We start from the raw sequence: 19135 nt of genomic DNA, 5'->3' as shown, positions 1-19135 counted from the left end.
ATTCTATGTTCAGAGGAAGTTAGAATACTGAAATTTGATTCACACTTTTCTCATAATAAAAATTATTAATTCTGTATTTCTACTCACCTCCTGTCTGTACAATAATATATTTTTCACCATGCTTTGCTTCTCAGTTTACTGTCTTTAAATGGCTTTTGTGGAAGAGCCTTTGTCCTAAGCTTTCTGGACTTTCAAAGAAGTCATACTTCTTGTTGCTTCTCTGTGATCTATTTTGATGACTCTGTTCTCCAGACATACTTTTTCTTTGTTTTTCTCACAGTCTAAGTTGTTTTGTCTGTTCATATAACCTACGGATTATGTTCTTCTGAATATTACAACTTTCTTGTTCATTTTCATCAATTTTCCAAAAAATGAAGTATGAATATCTCTTTAGTTGTGAATATTACTTGCTGGAGCTGTGGCATCTAATTCACTGCAATTTATCTGTCAATTTAACTGGAAGATTAAAATTAACAGACAGTTTTATATCAATCTGTCTGCCCTCAAAATATATAAACTGAATAACACGTTTTTGTTTACTTTCTGTTTTTTGAAAGCAGAGGTCATGGAAGGCTGTTTGGAATGGAGGTCTTCTAAGTGTAATCTGAATGCTCTAAGTACTATAAAGGCTCTAATTCCATACCTAGACACTATAGCACACTGTCCTCATCCTTGTCCTCTCATTCTAAAAGCATCACAATTGCAGGAATAAAACAAAAATTTTACTAGGCATTTTTTACTGTTTTACAACAAGGGAGAAAACAGTACTAGTGACAGAAAAGGAAAGACATTTCATTTAGAAGTATTCTGATTTTGCAGGTTGTACTTTTCTCTCCCATATATTGGAGAAGAGTTTTTTAAAAAATACACATTTTCAATTTTAAAGTGGATATTTATAGATGTTTGACGGTGTCTCGCTCCGATTTATAGGAGGGAGAGGAGGTACTTTTAATGTTATATACCCAGCGTGAGATTAAGAAACAACGGTTCAAATGTTGGTTCAACCAGTTTATTATAAATCTTAATTAGGGAGATGGGGAAGGGGAGGATGGACACTATTATGAATTAGGGTAATGGGAAGGGAAGGAGGGCGATAGAAAAGATAGAAGAAGCAAGGAGTCTCTATAGGAAGCAAGAGGGAGATAGTCACCACCATGGATCCAGCGTGGTTCGTAGTTCAGTCTTTGATCTTCAGTAGTGGTGGGTCGTTGGGCATTGTTGTTCTGTTGACAATGACGGCAATGACCACGATCATGGAGATGATGGCCCCTTTTCAATGCTTTCAAAGTGGTCGAGTCAGCTCTCTTTGGAGTGACAGTTCAAATCCAAAGTGTATGAGTCAGCTCTCCTTGGAGTGGCAGCTTCTGGCTCTGGGATCTCAGCAGGAAACTTCTTTGCTCCTATCTTCCTGGCCTTGCTAGCAGAAAAAAAGGGAGCAGGGAGGCGCCAACTTGTATCTTGCCTTCACAGGATACAATGGTATTATCCCCAGTCTCTCATAGCAAACAGGAGTTATTTGGTCACAGGCTAGATCTTCCGCTAATAAACTGTCCTTGAGCACTATCTTCCAAAGGCAAACAGCCACACAGTGATGTTGATTGCCACACGGCAACACCCATCGCTCATCTTCTAGACAAGTCAGTCTTATCACAAGAAATACCTCAGGCAGCAAGCTTTGAGCCAAAAAACAAGGAAGGATTCTCACAGAGGGCAATTCACTTTATTGATATAATTGTGTAGAGCAGTATTGGCTTTCCTTTCCTTTTCTCTTTTTTTTTTTTTTTCCCTTTGGTTATTTTTTCAAGTGGTATGGTTATCTTAGTTCAAAGTAAAAGTAGCTATGCCATTCTATATTCATTGAGGGCTTATGAATTAATTATTAGGATTAGAGAACTCCTTTCTCTAACTTTTTCAATAAATATTTTGCTGTGATAAATCCCAGGAAACGTTATGTTAGAGAAAACATAAGAAAAACATAGCAAGGAATGTCATATTTTTTGAACCTAGTAACTGCTCAGTGTAAGTCAGTAAGTTTTCTTTCATCTTTCTTGAGCTCATTAGCTGTAATAAGCTTCCTGATTCTGGGTCACTCGTTGAAGTGGAAAATTCACAGGATATGATTACACTACCTGTTGTTAAGATTTAAGGTTTTCTGACGTCTGGAGACTGATAAGGATAACTGTAAGGATAACTGTAGCTAGTGTTTCAACATTATTCTGTGGGCATTTAGAAAATCTTTTAACTCAGACACATGAAACACCCCAGCACATTTCTTTACTATATCTTGATGTTAGCTTTCCCCCTTAACAGATAGTGCAAGTCACAGAAAGATTAAATAGGCAATAAATACCCATAGTATTAACAGACAAATGAAGTGGTGTTTGCTCTGAAAAAAGGCTTTAAAAGTGATCAATTGGTAATTATTTTTTTATTTTCTCTTACTCTGACATACTTTTTTTTTCATTTTACACAATAATTTAAAGAATGATTAGGAAGATGATGGAAATTGTATTTGTAAATATTCTAAAAGCTGAAAATAACAGTACAGAAAGAAAAATATAGTAATTGAATAAAGCAAATGTTTAAAGAAACAAAATAACAAAAACAGAAACAGGATATATATAAGATTTAAATGAATTCCATAACTTTATTTTAATTTTTCTTCTATAGTAATATACTATGACATGATATCTCAAAGAAAATGATGAAAGGAATGAATTTTAACAGTGGGGTAAATTGGAAAAAGTTTTATTTCAAAAACTAAGTCTTTAGTTTTAAGTGCAGTATTTATCACTCAGCAGGAAATCTATTATGCAGGTTGGAGTTACCTGATATGTTTTCCTAGCTGTGGATTTTACACAGTAATGGGACTTTCAGTGTTTATGGATTTAAAATTAAAATAAAACCAGAATCTTACATCTTTATGAAAACATGAGATTTAACTGTTTGTAAGCAAAAAGAAAAAAAGTTGATTTGATTTAGTCTTGTCTACAGGTAAAAAAAAAAAGATCAATTTATTATTGCCTAGAAACATAAAAATTATTTAAAGAGATTATTTCAATTATTCTTCTTATTTCTGTTTATTTCTCTATGAACAGGGTTATGCAGACATTAACCTTATGAATATTTAAGATAACAGATATTCATTAATCAATTCTACATGAAAACCAGCACAGAATGTTTCGTGCCTTCGGTTAAGAACATAGTTAACTGTTGCAAAATCTATGAAGATGATATCCATGAGTCATCACTGATCATTCCTGATAAAGTACTATAAAGAAGAAAAATGTGCGTTTTTATAAGGGAATAATTTACAAAGAGAAGAAATTTAAATCTTCTGATTTTCTTAATTCTAAATGTGATTTTGAAACATACTTCACTATTATTCAACTGTTGCATTTCATCAGTTTAAGAGAGTTTTCTATTTTTTTTTTTTTCACTTATTTAGAATTTCTGCTGACCTATCATAGGTTTTTTTGGTAGCAAGTGAATGGTTTTTCTACAGATGTTTCATGAGCAAAATTCTAAAAGAAAAGAAGTAATAAGGTTAAGAGAAAGTAGACCATGACTTCTAAATGAAAGTTAAAAGTATGTGATTTATTAACATAAAGGGCACATCTGACTCCAACCAGAAAATTCTTAATGCTCAGCATTTCTTAATACTTGGAGATGTCTTTCAGAGTCAGTCTCTTGTTTCAAATGATATCTAGTGGAAAGGTTTCTTTATTGCTGCTTATTACGCCTATGTCTAATGTAATCTTGACAAAATTTTGATGTAAGTTTATTTTGATTTTCTCTTTAACAATATGTAAGCATTTTTCAGACAAGTACTAATTCATTTGAAATCTTGAATGAATCATTTTGAAGGTAACCTTTTGATTACCTTGTCTCTTTGTCTTCCTATTTTGCTTTGTGTTTATGAAGTACTATGGGACTATCTCTGTACTTTGATCCTGTACATATGCTGTGCTTTCAGAGAGTAGAGATGAACTTTATGACAAGATGTCAGTCACAAAACATAGGCTTTCTTCTTTTTTTTTTCCCATGGAAATCTGCTTTCTTTAAGCTTTCAGATGAGTTCTGCCAGTTACTCTGTTAATCAACTCAAATCACTATAGCCTTCATATAGGGCTTCATATTACATATTCAAAGATCCTTTCCAATATTAACAATTACAATCTTAGAGGCATACAATTGTAGCTGAGTCTAGATTTCTGAATGCGCTGAGCAGCAGTTGCATTCCCTCCTCCCACATAAATCATGAATTTTGTCACAGTAATTCATCAAAGTCCTTTACTTCCAAGAAGTAAGAGCTATTTTAAAAAGTTGTTAGACTCATTGTGCATAGATTCAAGCTTATTACACTGCATTAATAACTTTGTCACATATCTCAAATTACAACAAAGTAATTAAGAGAGACAGAAAAATATAATTATCTTTTGTTTGAATATTCTATAATTTCCATGCACACCGGGTAAATTATTCATACTGGGTGTGGATTCTATTTTCATTTCACTGCACTGATAGCATAATCATACTCCTAATTATAGAGATAGTAAATAAGAGAGAAAAGAATATACTGCTCCTCATTTCTGTAGAAAATTCTATTGACACACTAGGCACTAATTAAATTTTTTTATTGTATCACATTTCGCACAGATATAGAAGTTTTGCAGCACATGAAAAGAAGATATTTTGTGTAGGAAGAAGGAAGATACAGTGTTACTGTTATTATTATTATTTTAAGTGAGTACTATTCTTGCTCTTTAGCCGTTGCTCAAATGCTTACAGTTGTTCCTTTAAAGCTGTTGCTATTATTCACTGATGTGATATGAGCTAGAGCATTCTAAAGAGAAACTCACTGCAGGGCATTCCTTTGCACCAGCTGCAGAGCTGATAAAATTTACGTTGTGTTTTTCTTAAAGAGCTGGTTAAACAGTATTGCTGTTTTCACTGTTCTCTTCTTCACTTCTCTCTCTCCACCAGTGTTACCACATCCACGTAAAGGTCTAATTTTAGAATTTGAGACTCTGTCCTGGGATTCTCTGTATCTCCCTCTCTTACATAGGGAGAGAGTAGGTGAATATCCTACCGACTTTCTGCTCCCCCTGGATCAGGGAGAAACACATTGCAGTAAAGGAAGACAAAAAGTAATCTTGTCATTACCAACGAGGTTTGTTGGCTTCACTTTGTACTGATGGAAGATGCTGTCCCTGCAAAAATAGCAATCTTGCATGCTTTTGTGCACACTACAGTGAAAGCAGCGGTAACAGCAACTCTATGTTCTGATATGTGTGAGTAGGAATTGGAGACCTGCAGTGTGCCCTGCTCAGGTAGCTCACCCTCATTTCCTTCATGAAAGGCACAGGAAAATAAAGCACTATGAATATTAGAAGTATAATTTAGCTGCCTTGGGAAGTTCTTTTGGGAAAATAAAAGGTATTAATAATTTGAAATCACTAATTTACAAAGTTATCTTAGACAGAATTCCTTTGCTTAACAGGAATCATCTTCAAAACAAGTTAATCTAGGTACTTTCTCGTCAATAGAGAATAGAATAATAGAATAGAGAATTTATGGAATCTATTTATTTGATTGTATAGTCTGATATGTATGACTAGATGCAATTGAATTTATTGTTCAGCATTCCATTGACAGTGATAGAAACCTTGCTGTTAGGACACTATAAAAACCCACATTTAATAAAAATCTGTTCTTTGCACATCATTTGTAAGCAGATGAAAGCAGAATAGATGTCATTATAGAAACATGAAGATGACATAACACTCTGGATTGCATTTAATAGACAGAGGATGCTGGGTACACTAGTCAGAAGACATGCAATTAAAACTGAAAAGAGAATCTGCTGGTACAGAAACAAAACATAAATTTGGCTTTAATCCTCTATAATAATTTAAGTGAGAGTTAAGACTCTCGGGGGACGCAGAAAAGCAATGCCTGAAATCAACTTTTATATACCAGAATATGCTATGAACAACCAGCTATTGCATGGTGTGTCATAGAATCGTATACTGGAATCATAGAATGGCCTGGGTTGAAAAGGACTACAATGATCGTCTAGTTTCAACTCCCCTGCTATGCGCAGGGTTGCCAACCATTAGACCAGGTTGCCCATAGCCACATCCAGCCTTTCCTTGAATGCCTTCAGGGATGGGGCGTCCACAACCCTCTAAGCAATCTGTTCTTGTATGTCACCATCCTATGAGTGAAAAACTTTCTCTTAATATCTAAAATAAATATGTCTCAGTTTAAAACCATTCCCCTTGTCCTTTCACTATCCAAACATGTCATTTTTACTTACACCAGAATTTCATTTTGGCAGTATGATACCTTAGTAAAGTTGTATATTGATATACAATCAAAGAATATTTAATTTAGAAAAACTTGTTAGATTGAAAAAATTATGAAGTTATATTCAGACATTACAATTAATTATGCTTCCAGCTGCAACAACTATCCCTGAACACAAAGTGCCAAACAAGGTCTCTGGGACTTATTTCTGTCTCTACTTTGAAGTAATCAGTAATTTCTTTGCATATGATAAAGAGCTAAGGAACAAGAGTTCATGCTAAAAAAGGGTAGAAAAATTGTTGAAGAGTGGAAGTGGTTGGATTTTAAATATTCTGTGGTAAATCCACATTTATCTGACTCTGTATTTGCTGGGCATACAGTTGTGAAGATTAACATACTAACTCTCTCTTGCACTATGAGAGATACCTCCTATTTATTTCCTTGGAAACTACAACAGATATGAAGAACATAGCAACACTGTTTGATTCTCAGATATAAAAACTGTTTTTCAACATAGTAAATGCACCATTAGCTATGCATTTTTTGTCAGTGATGCACAAGATCCTGCATACTGCATTTATAAAAATTACACCAACAGAAGTGGTCCATTGTTGCTGTTGCCACTGCAGAAACATACCATCAACTCCTCTCTGTGCTATCATCCACAAATGTTCAAGTATCAAGAATGTCAGTGGATACAATTTTTTTTTTCTGCGTCGAGGAATTCAGTTCCTCACCTTGTATTTATATATGCTTCTATGTCAGATGTTATTTTCTCAGAATGCCTCTCTGCTGCCATCTGTCACATATCAAAAAAATAGAATACTGGTGGGAAGGTTCAGCCCCTGCTGCCATACTACCGATATTCACATCTGATGTCATAATTCAACATAATAATATAGGAGATATTACTTTTGCACAGCCCTCATATTTACATCAAGATGCCAACAGGATCAATTTTTTTTCTTTTTTAATTATAAAATTAAAGCATTCAGTGCTAAAGATCCCCTCCTGAAAATTTTGTAAGGTAAGACATTGCTATTGTCTAATATTCAATACAAAGATACAATATATTCTGTCTGAGAAAGTTATGAAACACTTTCTTTTCTTGCTTAACACTGAGCAAATTTTAATACTTTACTGAGATTCTTTACTAATGATAATACAGTGGAGTTTATTTCAAAGTTATATCTTTCTTGTTTGGTCTAGTTTGTCGTATTAGATGGGATGATTATTCATAAGATGGTAGCAGTATTACCAACAATTTTTTGGAAATGTTGGAAAACTGATTAATTTTAGAAATTCTACTAACAAAAGCAGATGTCAGTACTGAAAAATTGATGAGATCCATAGAGTGAAAAGATGAAATAAGCTAAAACCAGAGTACTTAAATTAAAATTATGAAGTCACAAAATGTAACAAAAAATTATATATGTTACTAACTTTATAAGAGGTGACATAGAACTTTGCTGAGTATTAATGACTGGGAGGGAGAAAATGAATGTTGAAAGTTGTGCCTTGAGCCATTATCTAACAACTCTTCATTAAGTTTCAAGAAAGAACTAGTATAGGTTTTCTGTGTGTATTGATATAAGATGAAACTCAAGAAAAAAAAAATCAGGACAGAGATAGACATTTTTCCTGGGCATTAAGTACTTGTCTACTTAGTGTAATAGGCATTCGTGAATGCTTAGTACCTAGTGCATCTGCCAAACTGTCAAAATTTCTATCAGCAGATGCTGTAAAAAGTAAGTAATATGCCTAATTTGCTACATGCAAATGAACAAGAAGACATTCAATCAACAATAAAATCTCACTGTTTTCAAGAATAATTTATTAAAACAGAATCATATAACTCTTTTCTTCAGTAGTTTTGCATGCTAAATTCAACTATATTATCAAAGTTAGAATTTTTGCATTAACATTTTGCCATCCATTTCTGTGATTTCAGTGATTGTCTTTTTGGGACCTTTTTGGATGTTTTTTACATTCTTACATAGTTTTTATATGTTCTTTTTCTACTGGAATTTCTCATTAGCTTTTCTTCTAACTTTGCTTACCACAAATTCAGATTATTCAGCATGGTTGATTAAGCTTGGGACAGATGGGGCTGTTCAGCCTGGAGAAGAGAAGGGCATGGGGAGATCTGATGGCAGCCTTTCAGTATCCAAAGTGAGCCTATCAGAAAGGGGACAGGGAAAACGGTTTCTAAGAGAGGAAGTATTCAGGCTATAAGGAAAACGTTTTATACAGTTAGGGTAGTGATGCACTGGAACAGGTTACCCAGAGATGTGGTGAATGTCCTATCCTTGGAGATATTGAAAGTCAGTTTAGGCTGGGTTCTGAGCAATCTGATCTATCTCCAATTGTTCCAATTCATCGCAGGGGAGTTGGACCTTTAAAGATTCCTTCCAATTCGAATGGCACTATGATTCTATGATTTCATGAAAATATGTTGCTGACAGAAATTCAAAGAGTAACTGTCATTTACAGATAACTAAAGAGTTTTTGTTTCATACTGGGATAGTAACCAGATAGTATCCAGAGTAGCTGGATTTTTGTTTTTATTTTCAAAGGAGGGAGGAAAGAAAGACGCCAAAGATATGATTAAATATTTATTGCTCTTTCCCCCCTTTTTTTTTCAGTAAATGGTAAAAGTTTAACTCAAGTATTAACTAGAGAAGAAGAGAGAAGATTCAGATTTTCTTAATGGTGATTACTGTATATAGTGATTTTTGCCACACTTTGTAGTTGTGCAAAATCAGCTGGGATGGTTGAGTCAGTTGACGTCCTCTTCCTTGCCTCTCTCTCTTTGATTCGCTGTCATAGTAAATACAGCTGCCTATTGAAACTGCTCATCAGATGAAGTTTAAAACCCAGTTACTCCGGTTACATAAAATAATGTTCTTAGAAAGACTTTTAGTCACTAAACTTTGTGTCAGGTTCAGTGCTCTTAATCAGAATGGACATTTCAGTTTAATAATGCATTGTTTAAACCATAAGCAGATTTACCACAACATGGTTATAATTATTTAAAAGCTCAACATAAAGGATTTGATACAAAACAAAAATTGTTTTATGTATATTGATATGTAGCTTGATTTGAGATTCCTAGTTTAGAAAACAGAACTTTGAACAGAAAACTCAACTGAAAAATACAGCATGAATATTCAGCTGTTGTCACCTCTAATTTCAAAACTCTTTCCATTATTTTATTTTTGGGGAACTACAGGCCCATCAGCCTGACATTGGTGCCAGGAAAGGTTATAGAGCAGATTATCTTGGGGTACATCACATGGCATGTGAGGGATAAACAGCAGATCAGGTAAAGCCAGCATGGGTTCATGAAAGGCAGGTCCTGCCTGAACAACCTCATTTCCTTCTAGGATCGAATGACCCACCTGGTGGATGAGGGAAAGGCTGTTGACGTAGACTTCAGCAAAGTTTTCAGCAGTCTCAGAGTATTCTCCTGGAGAAGCTGGCAGCTCATACCTTAGACAGATAAACTCTTTGCTGGGTAAAAAACTGGTCAGTGTCTTCTCCCATGTAACAGCAAAAGGACTAAGGGGAATGGCCCCAAGTTGCACAAGGAGACATTTGGGTTGGATTTTAGGAAATATTTCTTCTCTGAAAGAATGGTCACGCACTGAAATGGGCTGCCTAGGGAGGTGGTTGAGTTACCATCCCTAGAGGTGTGCAAGAAATGTTTAGATGTACTGAGGGACATGGTTTTTTGGGGAAAAATTCAAGATAGGGGATGGTTAGACTGGAAGATCTTAGATGTCTTTTCCAACCCTGGATATACTGAGATTTTGTGATTCATTTATAGGAGATGTGTCAGAAAACTGTTAGTTCACCTGATTCCCTCACATTCACTTGTCCACAGCTCTTTCATTTTTATAGTAGTTGCATAGTATATAATTCAGAAAATGAAAACCAGAAACAAGATACTGCTATTCCATGCAGTCAAAAACCGTATGTGTATCTATTTGTCTAATTATGGATATTTTTATTCCTTTGCTATGTCTTTGTAGTGATCTCTATTTCCCTCCCTTCTTATCTTCTGTTTATCTTGCCCATCTTCAGAAAAGTTGTATTTTTTAATATGTTCACCAAAGAGGGGGGTGAGATATTACCTAGTTAATTCAAATCTGGTTCCTATTTCGTTGAAAAGAGTTTTTGAAGATTTTTTTTTTTTACTCTTTGGAGTAGATCAAAGACTATATTTTTCCCAACTGCCGCTTCTCAGAACATTTTAATTCTGCAGCACTCAGGTAGTTTAGGCTAAGGAAAACATGTCTCTTGGCAGAGAAACAGATCCATATTTTTTTCTTGATTCTCTAAGCAACGAGTCTTTCCAGCCATTTATAATCTTATTAACGTCACTTCAAGCCAGCATCATATTTTGCTTGATAATGTTTATTTCCTATCATAAAGCTTATTATAAGGTGTTTTGTTTTTGTTAATCATTTTGTACTTTTTTGTTTTGTTAGCTTTTTAAATCCTTTCTTTTTCTCTTCTTCTGAGTTTAGCTAAATCTGTGATGGCAAAAACTTTTTTTTCTTTTCTTCCTTCTTTCTTCCTTTCTTTCAGAAATTAAATTTGTATGAATTTATTTCCAGATGTGACTTTGATATTAGGTCCTCTTTAGGGCTGCCAGGAAGCTGAGAGTCATGGACAGACTCCTGCTTGCACCCAGTTCTTTTGACTTTTCAAGTGGAAGAATTGCAGGAAGAGTGGGTAGAAGGAGAAAAAATTGGGTGGTCAGAGAGTCAGAAAGGCACTATCCATGATTTGTTGTCCAAAAATGAGGAAGTCATTGAATGGAATGTTTATTCTTATAGCTGGAAGAGAGAAGCAGGGTGTCAAAATACCACTGAGATCACAAATTTATTATTTGAATCCAAATAATCTGATTCCCCTGCATGTTTGGCAGCACTACTGTGTGTGAGGGTTATTAAATATGGCAGGCTTTCAGTCCCAGGGAGGATTTTTAATTCATTCTATGATGAAATTCCAAATGTCCTTTCTTGTTTTTATGTCTACTTCAATTGCCCAGATGGTTGTTACATCTGAGAGATTGCTATTTTCTGGCTATAGAAGGACGGAGGCACTTTAAATCAACTGATCTCTTGTTTAAAAGGCATCTAAGAGGAATAAGAGAAAAGTACTGATATATCTTTAGAAGGAAAGTTAATTACATAGTGGGGCTAAAATCCTGAATGTATTTCAGCTGACTTGTTGAAGCCAGACTTTCACTGCATGGCAGTAGTAGCAATGCTTTTAAAACAGAAAACACAAGATTATTTCCTGTCAAGGAGTTATGGAGGAAAAAAAAAAAAAAAAAAAAAAAGTAAATTAATGCCTAAAAAAAAATCCAGTTTTTTTTGGAAAAATGACCATCTTCATCTGTTGGATGACATAGAGGATAGTAGGTTTATGTTATGTCTTTTAAAGTTCCCCAAAGACTGATGACACTACTGAAGTTAATGCCCTTTTGATTTTAGTTATAGGATATCACTAATTTTTTTTCTGTTGCAGAATGTGAAATACATTTTTAAAATGAATTTTAATGACAAACAATATTTATTTCAATATATTTATCAAAAATACTGTGAACCTTTTTTTTAAACACTATCTAGTTTCTGTGTTGGCTACTTGCAACTCAGCTCTTCAAAATGGAGTCCATATGAATGCAATCTTTCCATTTCCTAGACCTGAGGTTGTTTGTTAAAATAAAAAACATTCTCAGTGTTGACACAAAGAGCAGAATCTGTTCTTACTCTTCCACCTTCCACAGCTGAGACTTAGAGAATACTAAAATCCTTATCAACATTTTCAGGCTATACCAGAGATATTAATCTTCAGAGGAAAAATAGTACTTCCTAGTTTACAGTAATGGTTGGAGTTCCACATCAACTCCAATGACTTCTTTAAAACATTGGAGAGCAGAAGCAAACAATGAAAGAGTTCTTCACCTGGGGAAGAATAATCATGTGCATTAAAAGTTACAAGCTAATCTGTTGAAAAAAAACTCTACAAAGTAGGACCATGTTGTCCTTCTACCTTACCTAGTAGAAAGGTCACTGTAAGAGCTGCTGTTCAGGAGAAAGATGAAAGTAGAAAGTATTCTTTGAGTACTGACGTAAATACTCACGGAACTCTACATGAATAGAAGATAATTTCTGAAACAGTAGCAACAGTAGTGCTTTCTATTTGGTGTGGATCCCTGTCTCACTGCAAACTACCCTGAAGATACAGAATACTTCTATTCTGGTGCTCTGTGGTTTTAGAGTTGCTGCTTGTATGTGCAGATCTCACAATGAGCACTGGAGGAAATTGAAACTCAGAAAGTACTATAGTAGAGTATAGAGTTTATAGTGTGTTGGGAATGGACACCAATGAATGTCTTTAGTGTAAAAGTCAACTCTTTTCTCAAAGCAATGTAAGGAAAGGAGACAAACTGCCAGGCATGTGAGAAAGGCAGAGAAAAAATGGAGAGTAGGAAGGAACTAAATCCAATATGTTATTTTAAGTACTAAGAATCTCCTGAAAATATAATGAGAAACCACAGAAGCAAGTGGTTTCTCAATCAAGAGTACAAGGAAGAATAAAAAAACAGGAAGGATAAACACACAGGCACCATAAAATCTAGGATGATGTAAGATAACAGAAAAAGATCCAGTGCAACAGAAGTAACCTAGGAAAATATTTCTTCCTGACTTATGGTCACCATGAAAATGACTTTTTGCTCCTTGTTGTCAAAGACAATAAGCAGATCAAAGAATATAAGCTGTTGCAGAAAAATGTGAAGAAGAGAAAAGACAAATGAGTAATGCTGATGGATCCTGAACAGAGGAGGGACACCAGCTGGAGGGTGGGAATAACTTTGCAAATAGATAGATTACATGCACAAAAAAAGGGAGATGAACACAGATGATATAATTAAGAAATACTTTGTGATAAGATTGTCTTTACTTTAAGATGTATGGTAGTGAAAGAGATGAAAAATCAGTATGCATAAAAATACACACACACACACACACATATGTATATATATATCCTATGAGCAGCAAAACTTTAAGTAAAAGATAACAAGTACAAAATAATTCCTTAAAAAGAGGCAGACAAGTACTTAGTATGTTCTTAGGGTGCTCATCCAACACAGTATATTTATCTTACAGTGATGACTGCTGTCAACAGAGGAAATTAAACAAAAAGTATGGAGAGCTTGGAAGGAGGGCAATGTGGAAATATGTTATGAAACAGTATAGTTGAAGGAGCAAATGAAAAAGCAAAAGACTACCCTATACTACCAGTATAGTTATGAGACATGCAAAAGCAAGGAGTAAAGATTTAGAATATTATTTGTCTTGATAGAAGGCAATGAATATTGAATATGGAGATAAGGAACGAACTGATGTTACTGATGTTTACTGTAAACATCGACTGTGTGATGCCACAGTCACTCAAAGAACAACTGAAATCAGGAAGAGCAGTGGTGTTTTATGATTTCACGATACATTAATCCACATAAGACTGATGAGATTTAAACAACTGAATTTTGACTTCAAATAGGAAACGATAAAGAGAATTTTGAATCACACTAATTGTTATAAATGGTGTTGAACTTCTTTACACTTAACACACTAATCATTTTTCTTTTCTAGTGTAATATCTTTTCAAATTCTTTTTCTCATGCTTTCAATAAAGTCTTCCATTTAATGAAAAAAGTTTGCAAGCAAATTTTGTTCTGAATCCTAGCTGTGAATTCTAGATGAAAAAGATCACAGTCATTAATGTAGACCTTAACAACAGATTTTTGGAAAAGAAGTTAAACTGATATACGTAGAGACTTAGCTATTTTAAATGTCTTTTTCTAATGACTGTATTTGGAGGAAGAGATAGATTTCTATGAAGCGGATCATATGATGTGCTTAGTTATATTTAGTTTTGCAAAAACATCATTGGCATGATGACACTAATTCTGAAATCCTAAATAAAATAACTGAGGTTAAACAATAAATAATGATATATAAAACTGACTTAAAAGAGGTAATGAGGAAGAGAGATGTCAAAAGTGATAAATTAAAACAGACTTTTAGCAATGAAGGCTAAGAACAAATGAAAGTGTGTAGTCACTGATGTGAAAATATATTCTTTAAGCTGACTAGCAGGAAAAAAAGTTGAAATTTACTACATGTGTAGATGAGGCAAACAAATCCCTAATTACTTTCTAAGATCTTCCACTCCCTCTTTGTTTTACATATCTATGATATACTGTTAATAAACTAGTAATCATACTTTATACCAGGAATATTTTCTCATACTGAAGATAAATAAGAAAAGTGTGAGATAAAAAAAAGTTGTGTCTCTTTTCTGTTGTCAAGAAAACTTGCTTTACAGTGTAACAATTTGATGTATAAAATCATAAAAGACTTCTGTTTCTTACTTCAGAAAAAAGTTTTCTGTACATTTAAATGCTCAACATGAAGACATACTTGTGAATGTGCCATAAAGAAGATGATTTAATGAGCTCAAATATATACATGTGTGTATAATTAGAGAAATGACATCTCATTTGTTTGTAGTTTGTTATGAAGTATAATTCATGTTTCTATGAAATAGCATGTTGAGCAGCTGCTTCTCTCTGTTGATGAAATCTCCCTGCTAGTGGAAGTTGCTTGCTCTGAGCATAGTAGAGGAAGCAGTGTTTCTGAGACATAAAAGCCAAAGCAGGAAAACTGATCAAATATTTAATGGATCAGTTGTCTGGAAAAGGGCTGTAGATATACAGTTAGACTGTAAAGCCAGTAGAAACAAATATATACGTGTGTGTGAATGTGTGTTTGTATATATACATACATACATACATATATATATATATATATATAAGGACATAGAACAATTTAGAATTGCTGTAACTGAGATTTAGGACTGAGAACATGAGTATAGAAAAACCCGTGAGTGCACAGTAACCTGGGGGGAATATTTTTCTAATTATACTTGTTTCATTTATTTTTTTTTCTTAGAAGAGTTTTTCTGTGCAGAGAAATATTTGCTAGCAGTCCAAGAAAATCTAACTTTTGGATGTGGGAGCTATTTTAAACATTTGGGGATATTCATATTAAAGAGAATCCATTGGCAGCTCTGTTCTTCATTCTTGATCCACTTGAGTATCTACATATAAGCTATTCATTGTTCATCTTAATATTTTCTTTAAATATACACAAGTTGTTCGGTTTTTTTCTGGTTACAAATATACAGTAGAGCTTCTTTACATGAGATAATACAGAGATATAACAGATTGCTATTTCACATTCAGCCTTTAAGTGCACAGTTTTCATAAAAGAGAATTAATGTTCAGAAAAACTTCTTCAGAATAGCCTTTCAGCCTCTTCCAGGCTGAAGTGGGTATGAGCAACAGAAGGTTTATGGATATAATCTGTAGCAGAACTGCACTAAAACAAGGGAAGTCATTAACTATGTGATGGCTTCTCATCCTTTTTTACAAAGAAAAAAAAAGGAACCAATACAAATATTTTGTCTCATATTAAGTCATAGATGTTGTCTACATCTATCTGCGAAGACACTACCATGTGTCTTTATATAGTGTTATATAGTGTAGAAAACACATTTATTATGGTTGTTTTGCATTTAGTTGCCATGATTTATATTAAAATATGGTCTTCACCTTTCTAAACTCAGTGTTTGGTGAGAATTATTTTGATAAATTTATAGAAACCATGAATTGAATAGACATGTTTTAAAGAAGGTGATTACATTTTTTTTTTTTTTTTGCTAACTTCTGTTTGTTTGTTTGTTTGTTTGTTTTAGGATTTATTTATACCTGTGGTGGAACTTTAAAAGGACTGAATGGCACTATAGAAAGCCCTGGCTTCCCATATGGATATCCAAATGGTGCAAATTGTACATGGGTTATAATAGCAGAAGAAAGAAACAGAATACAGATTGTCTTTCAGTCTTTTGCTCTTGAAGAAGAATATGATTATTTATCATTATATGATGGGCATCCTCATCCTGCAAACTTTAGAACAAGGTAAATAATAAACATTATTGAAATATAGCTTCTATTCAAGTGTTAAAAAAAGTATGGGGATATAATTAATCTTAAATGCCTTTAAATTGTGAATTATTTCTTATTTAGATTATAAGGTATACTTTCTCCTTATTGATTGTTCTAATCTATTTATGTTGTGCTTTAATTCTATTTAATGTACTAAAGAATTAACCTTCATAAAGTTATTGTCTCTACAAAATGAATTAAGAAACATACAATCATGGATAAGTGAATGTAAAATGAAAATGAGGTAGTGGAAATCTCAGTCTACATGATCTTGTTGTGGAACTTCTGCAATTTTTGTAACAAGAGGATCTTTAGAGAGATTAGAAAAAGACGATTTCTTTTGAAGTGGAAAAAAAAATGCTTTTTTCTTTGTTTTGTTTGTGTCTGTGTGTGTGTGTGTAAGCATCTTCTCACACAAAGGGATCAAAAGAGTGAAAAATTATTTGAAAAATCAAGAGCTTAATGAATCCCAGAATATAATTTTATTAGTGCATCATTCAGAGTCGTGACACAAATGTCCACTTCTGGAAAGCTGTAGTTTGAGTAAGATACAATGCATTTTCAATAGCAGTATAAATTGTATTGTTCATATATTTACTACTAATGTTTATCGTGATAAAGAATGCAGCATATATTCTCATTCAGGGAGCATCCAGTTTCATTTTTGCTTGCATAATGCTGCTCTAATTAAGGGATCACACAGTCACAGAATCGATTAGGTTGGAAGGGAGCATGTGGGCAGGGTTTCCAACCACTTGATCAGACTGCCACTAGATTAATCATGCCTTGAATTCCTCCAGGAATGGGGCATCTGTAGCTTCTCTGGGCAGGCTGTGCCAGTGACTCAACACCCTCTGAGTGAAGAATTTCCTTTTAACATATAGTTCAAATCTTCCCTCTTTTAGTTTAAAGCCATTTCTCCTTGTCCTGTCACTGTCTGCCCATTGAAAAAGTGAGTCTCCCTTCCACTTATAAACTCCCTTCAAGTACAGGAAGGTCACAATGAGGTCTCCCCAGAGCCTTTTTTTCTCCAAGGTAAACAAGCTCTGCTCTCTCAACCTTTCTTCACTAGAGAGGAGTTCCAGCCCTCTGATCATCTTTGTGGCCCTCCTTGGACCTGCTCCAAAATTTCCGCAATGGGTCTGCTGATCAAACTGAGGGAAAAGGAAATACAGGCAGTGCAAGCAGGGATTCATGGCCTTGGAAGAAAAGGGATAGGATTTCACAATGTTAAGCATTATATAGCAGGTATTGATTTACTGATAATGTTAAAAAAATAAATAAATAAAAAAGGAGAGGAAGAATACCAATCCAGAACCTGTACTTCACAAATAGGTAATTACTAGAGGAAAATCAGAACAGTAAAACTCTTCATCTCAAGTGCAGGTTGTTAATTCTGTTTGTCAAATGCATAACATTCAGTAGATTTGGGAAAAGAATGGGAAGGGTGAGAAGTGGAAAATAAATACCTGCCAGGACAGAAAATCTTTCTTTACATATCTTGTTCAAATCAGCAATAAGGTTTATAAATATTTGTGCAAATGTATACGTTATATATGTATATATTTATACACACACATACACATATATAAGATCTGTCTCCACTATCTTTTTATACTGACATACATATACAAAGATCTATCTACATCTACCTCTTATTTCCATGAAAACTACAACAAATACAAAGAGCACAATAACACTATTTCACACAGCATAATCTCAGCTACAAAACACTACTTTACAACATAGTAAGCACCATTAGCTACACTTTTTTTGACAGTGATGAACAAGAACTTGCTTGCCACACTGATAAAAATCTGCACAAGCAGAGATGATTTACTCTCACCACTGCTGTAATGCACCACCCATATCCTCACTATGTTATCATCCACTGTTTAATTTCCATAAATGTTCAGCTAGTGTCAATGAATGTCATTGGGTACAATTTTTTCTTCATGGAGGAATTCAACTAGGCACTTTTGTTTCATACACAATTTAATATCAGACTCCTTTTTGTCTGACTGCCCCTCTGCTGTCATCTGTCACATGGCAAGAAAATGTAATGGAATATTGAGCTGGGGGAGATTCAGCCTACACTGTCACATTAATGACATCCACATCTGGTGGGAGCAGCCCTCATATGTATGTGACCTGAATTCCCATTAAATTTAGCTAAGACTTCAAATGTGGAACTTGGGATATACATACGTATATTTACTTTAATTTTGATATTTTTAAAACAAAGTCAGGGAAGGCTACTGTGCTCATAATTTTGCCATTTCATTATGGTGAGGAAAAAGATAAGGAGTGCTGAGAAGTCAATTGACTAAGTCAGTATCTAAAAAGAAAAATATAATTAAGTCTCCATAAGAGTTAAGTCTCTTCAACTCTTTACAAGGGTAGATAACAGCAGGACAAGGAGAAATGGTTTTAAGTTGGGGGAGGGAAGATTTAGGTTGGATGTCAGGGGGAAACTCTTTACAGAAAGAGTGGTGAGGTTCTGGAACAGGCTGCCCACAAAGGTTGTAGATGTCCTGTCCCTGGAGGTGTTCAAGGCCAGATTGGATGGGGCCCTGGGCAGCCTGGTCTAGTATTAAATGGGGAGGTTGGTGGCCCTGCACGTGGCAGGGCGGTTGGAGATTCATGATCCTTGAGGTCCCTTCCAACCCTGGCCATTCTGTGATTCTGTGATTCTGTGAAAGTAAAATAGTGAAATTGTGCAAGCTTTACTAAAAC

The 19135-nt window shown here is 34.4% G+C and overlaps 1 protein-coding gene across 2 annotated transcripts in view; it reads left to right on the top strand.

Moving 5' to 3' along the window:
• The window catches only part of CSMD3 (CUB and Sushi multiple domains 3), a 538229-nt gene that overhangs the window by 62513 nt on the left and 456581 nt on the right, over window positions 1-19135 (top strand). For both annotated transcript variants that reach the window (XM_085221591.1, XM_085221590.1), the window contains exon 2: window positions 16150-16372. In XM_085221591.1, coding sequence (XP_085077717.1) covers window positions 16150-16372 — 223 coding nt within the window. The remainder of the gene's footprint in view (window positions 1-16149; window positions 16373-19135) is intronic.

This window comes from Meleagris gallopavo, chromosome 3 (genome assembly GCF_905368555.1).
Source record: "Meleagris gallopavo chromosome 3, MGAL_WU_HG_1.1, whole genome shotgun sequence".
Taxonomy (NCBI): domain Eukaryota; kingdom Metazoa; phylum Chordata; class Aves; order Galliformes; family Phasianidae; genus Meleagris; species Meleagris gallopavo.
The sequence above is the reverse complement of the archived record's forward strand: the minus strand, read 5'-3'. Positions and strand labels throughout refer to the sequence as shown.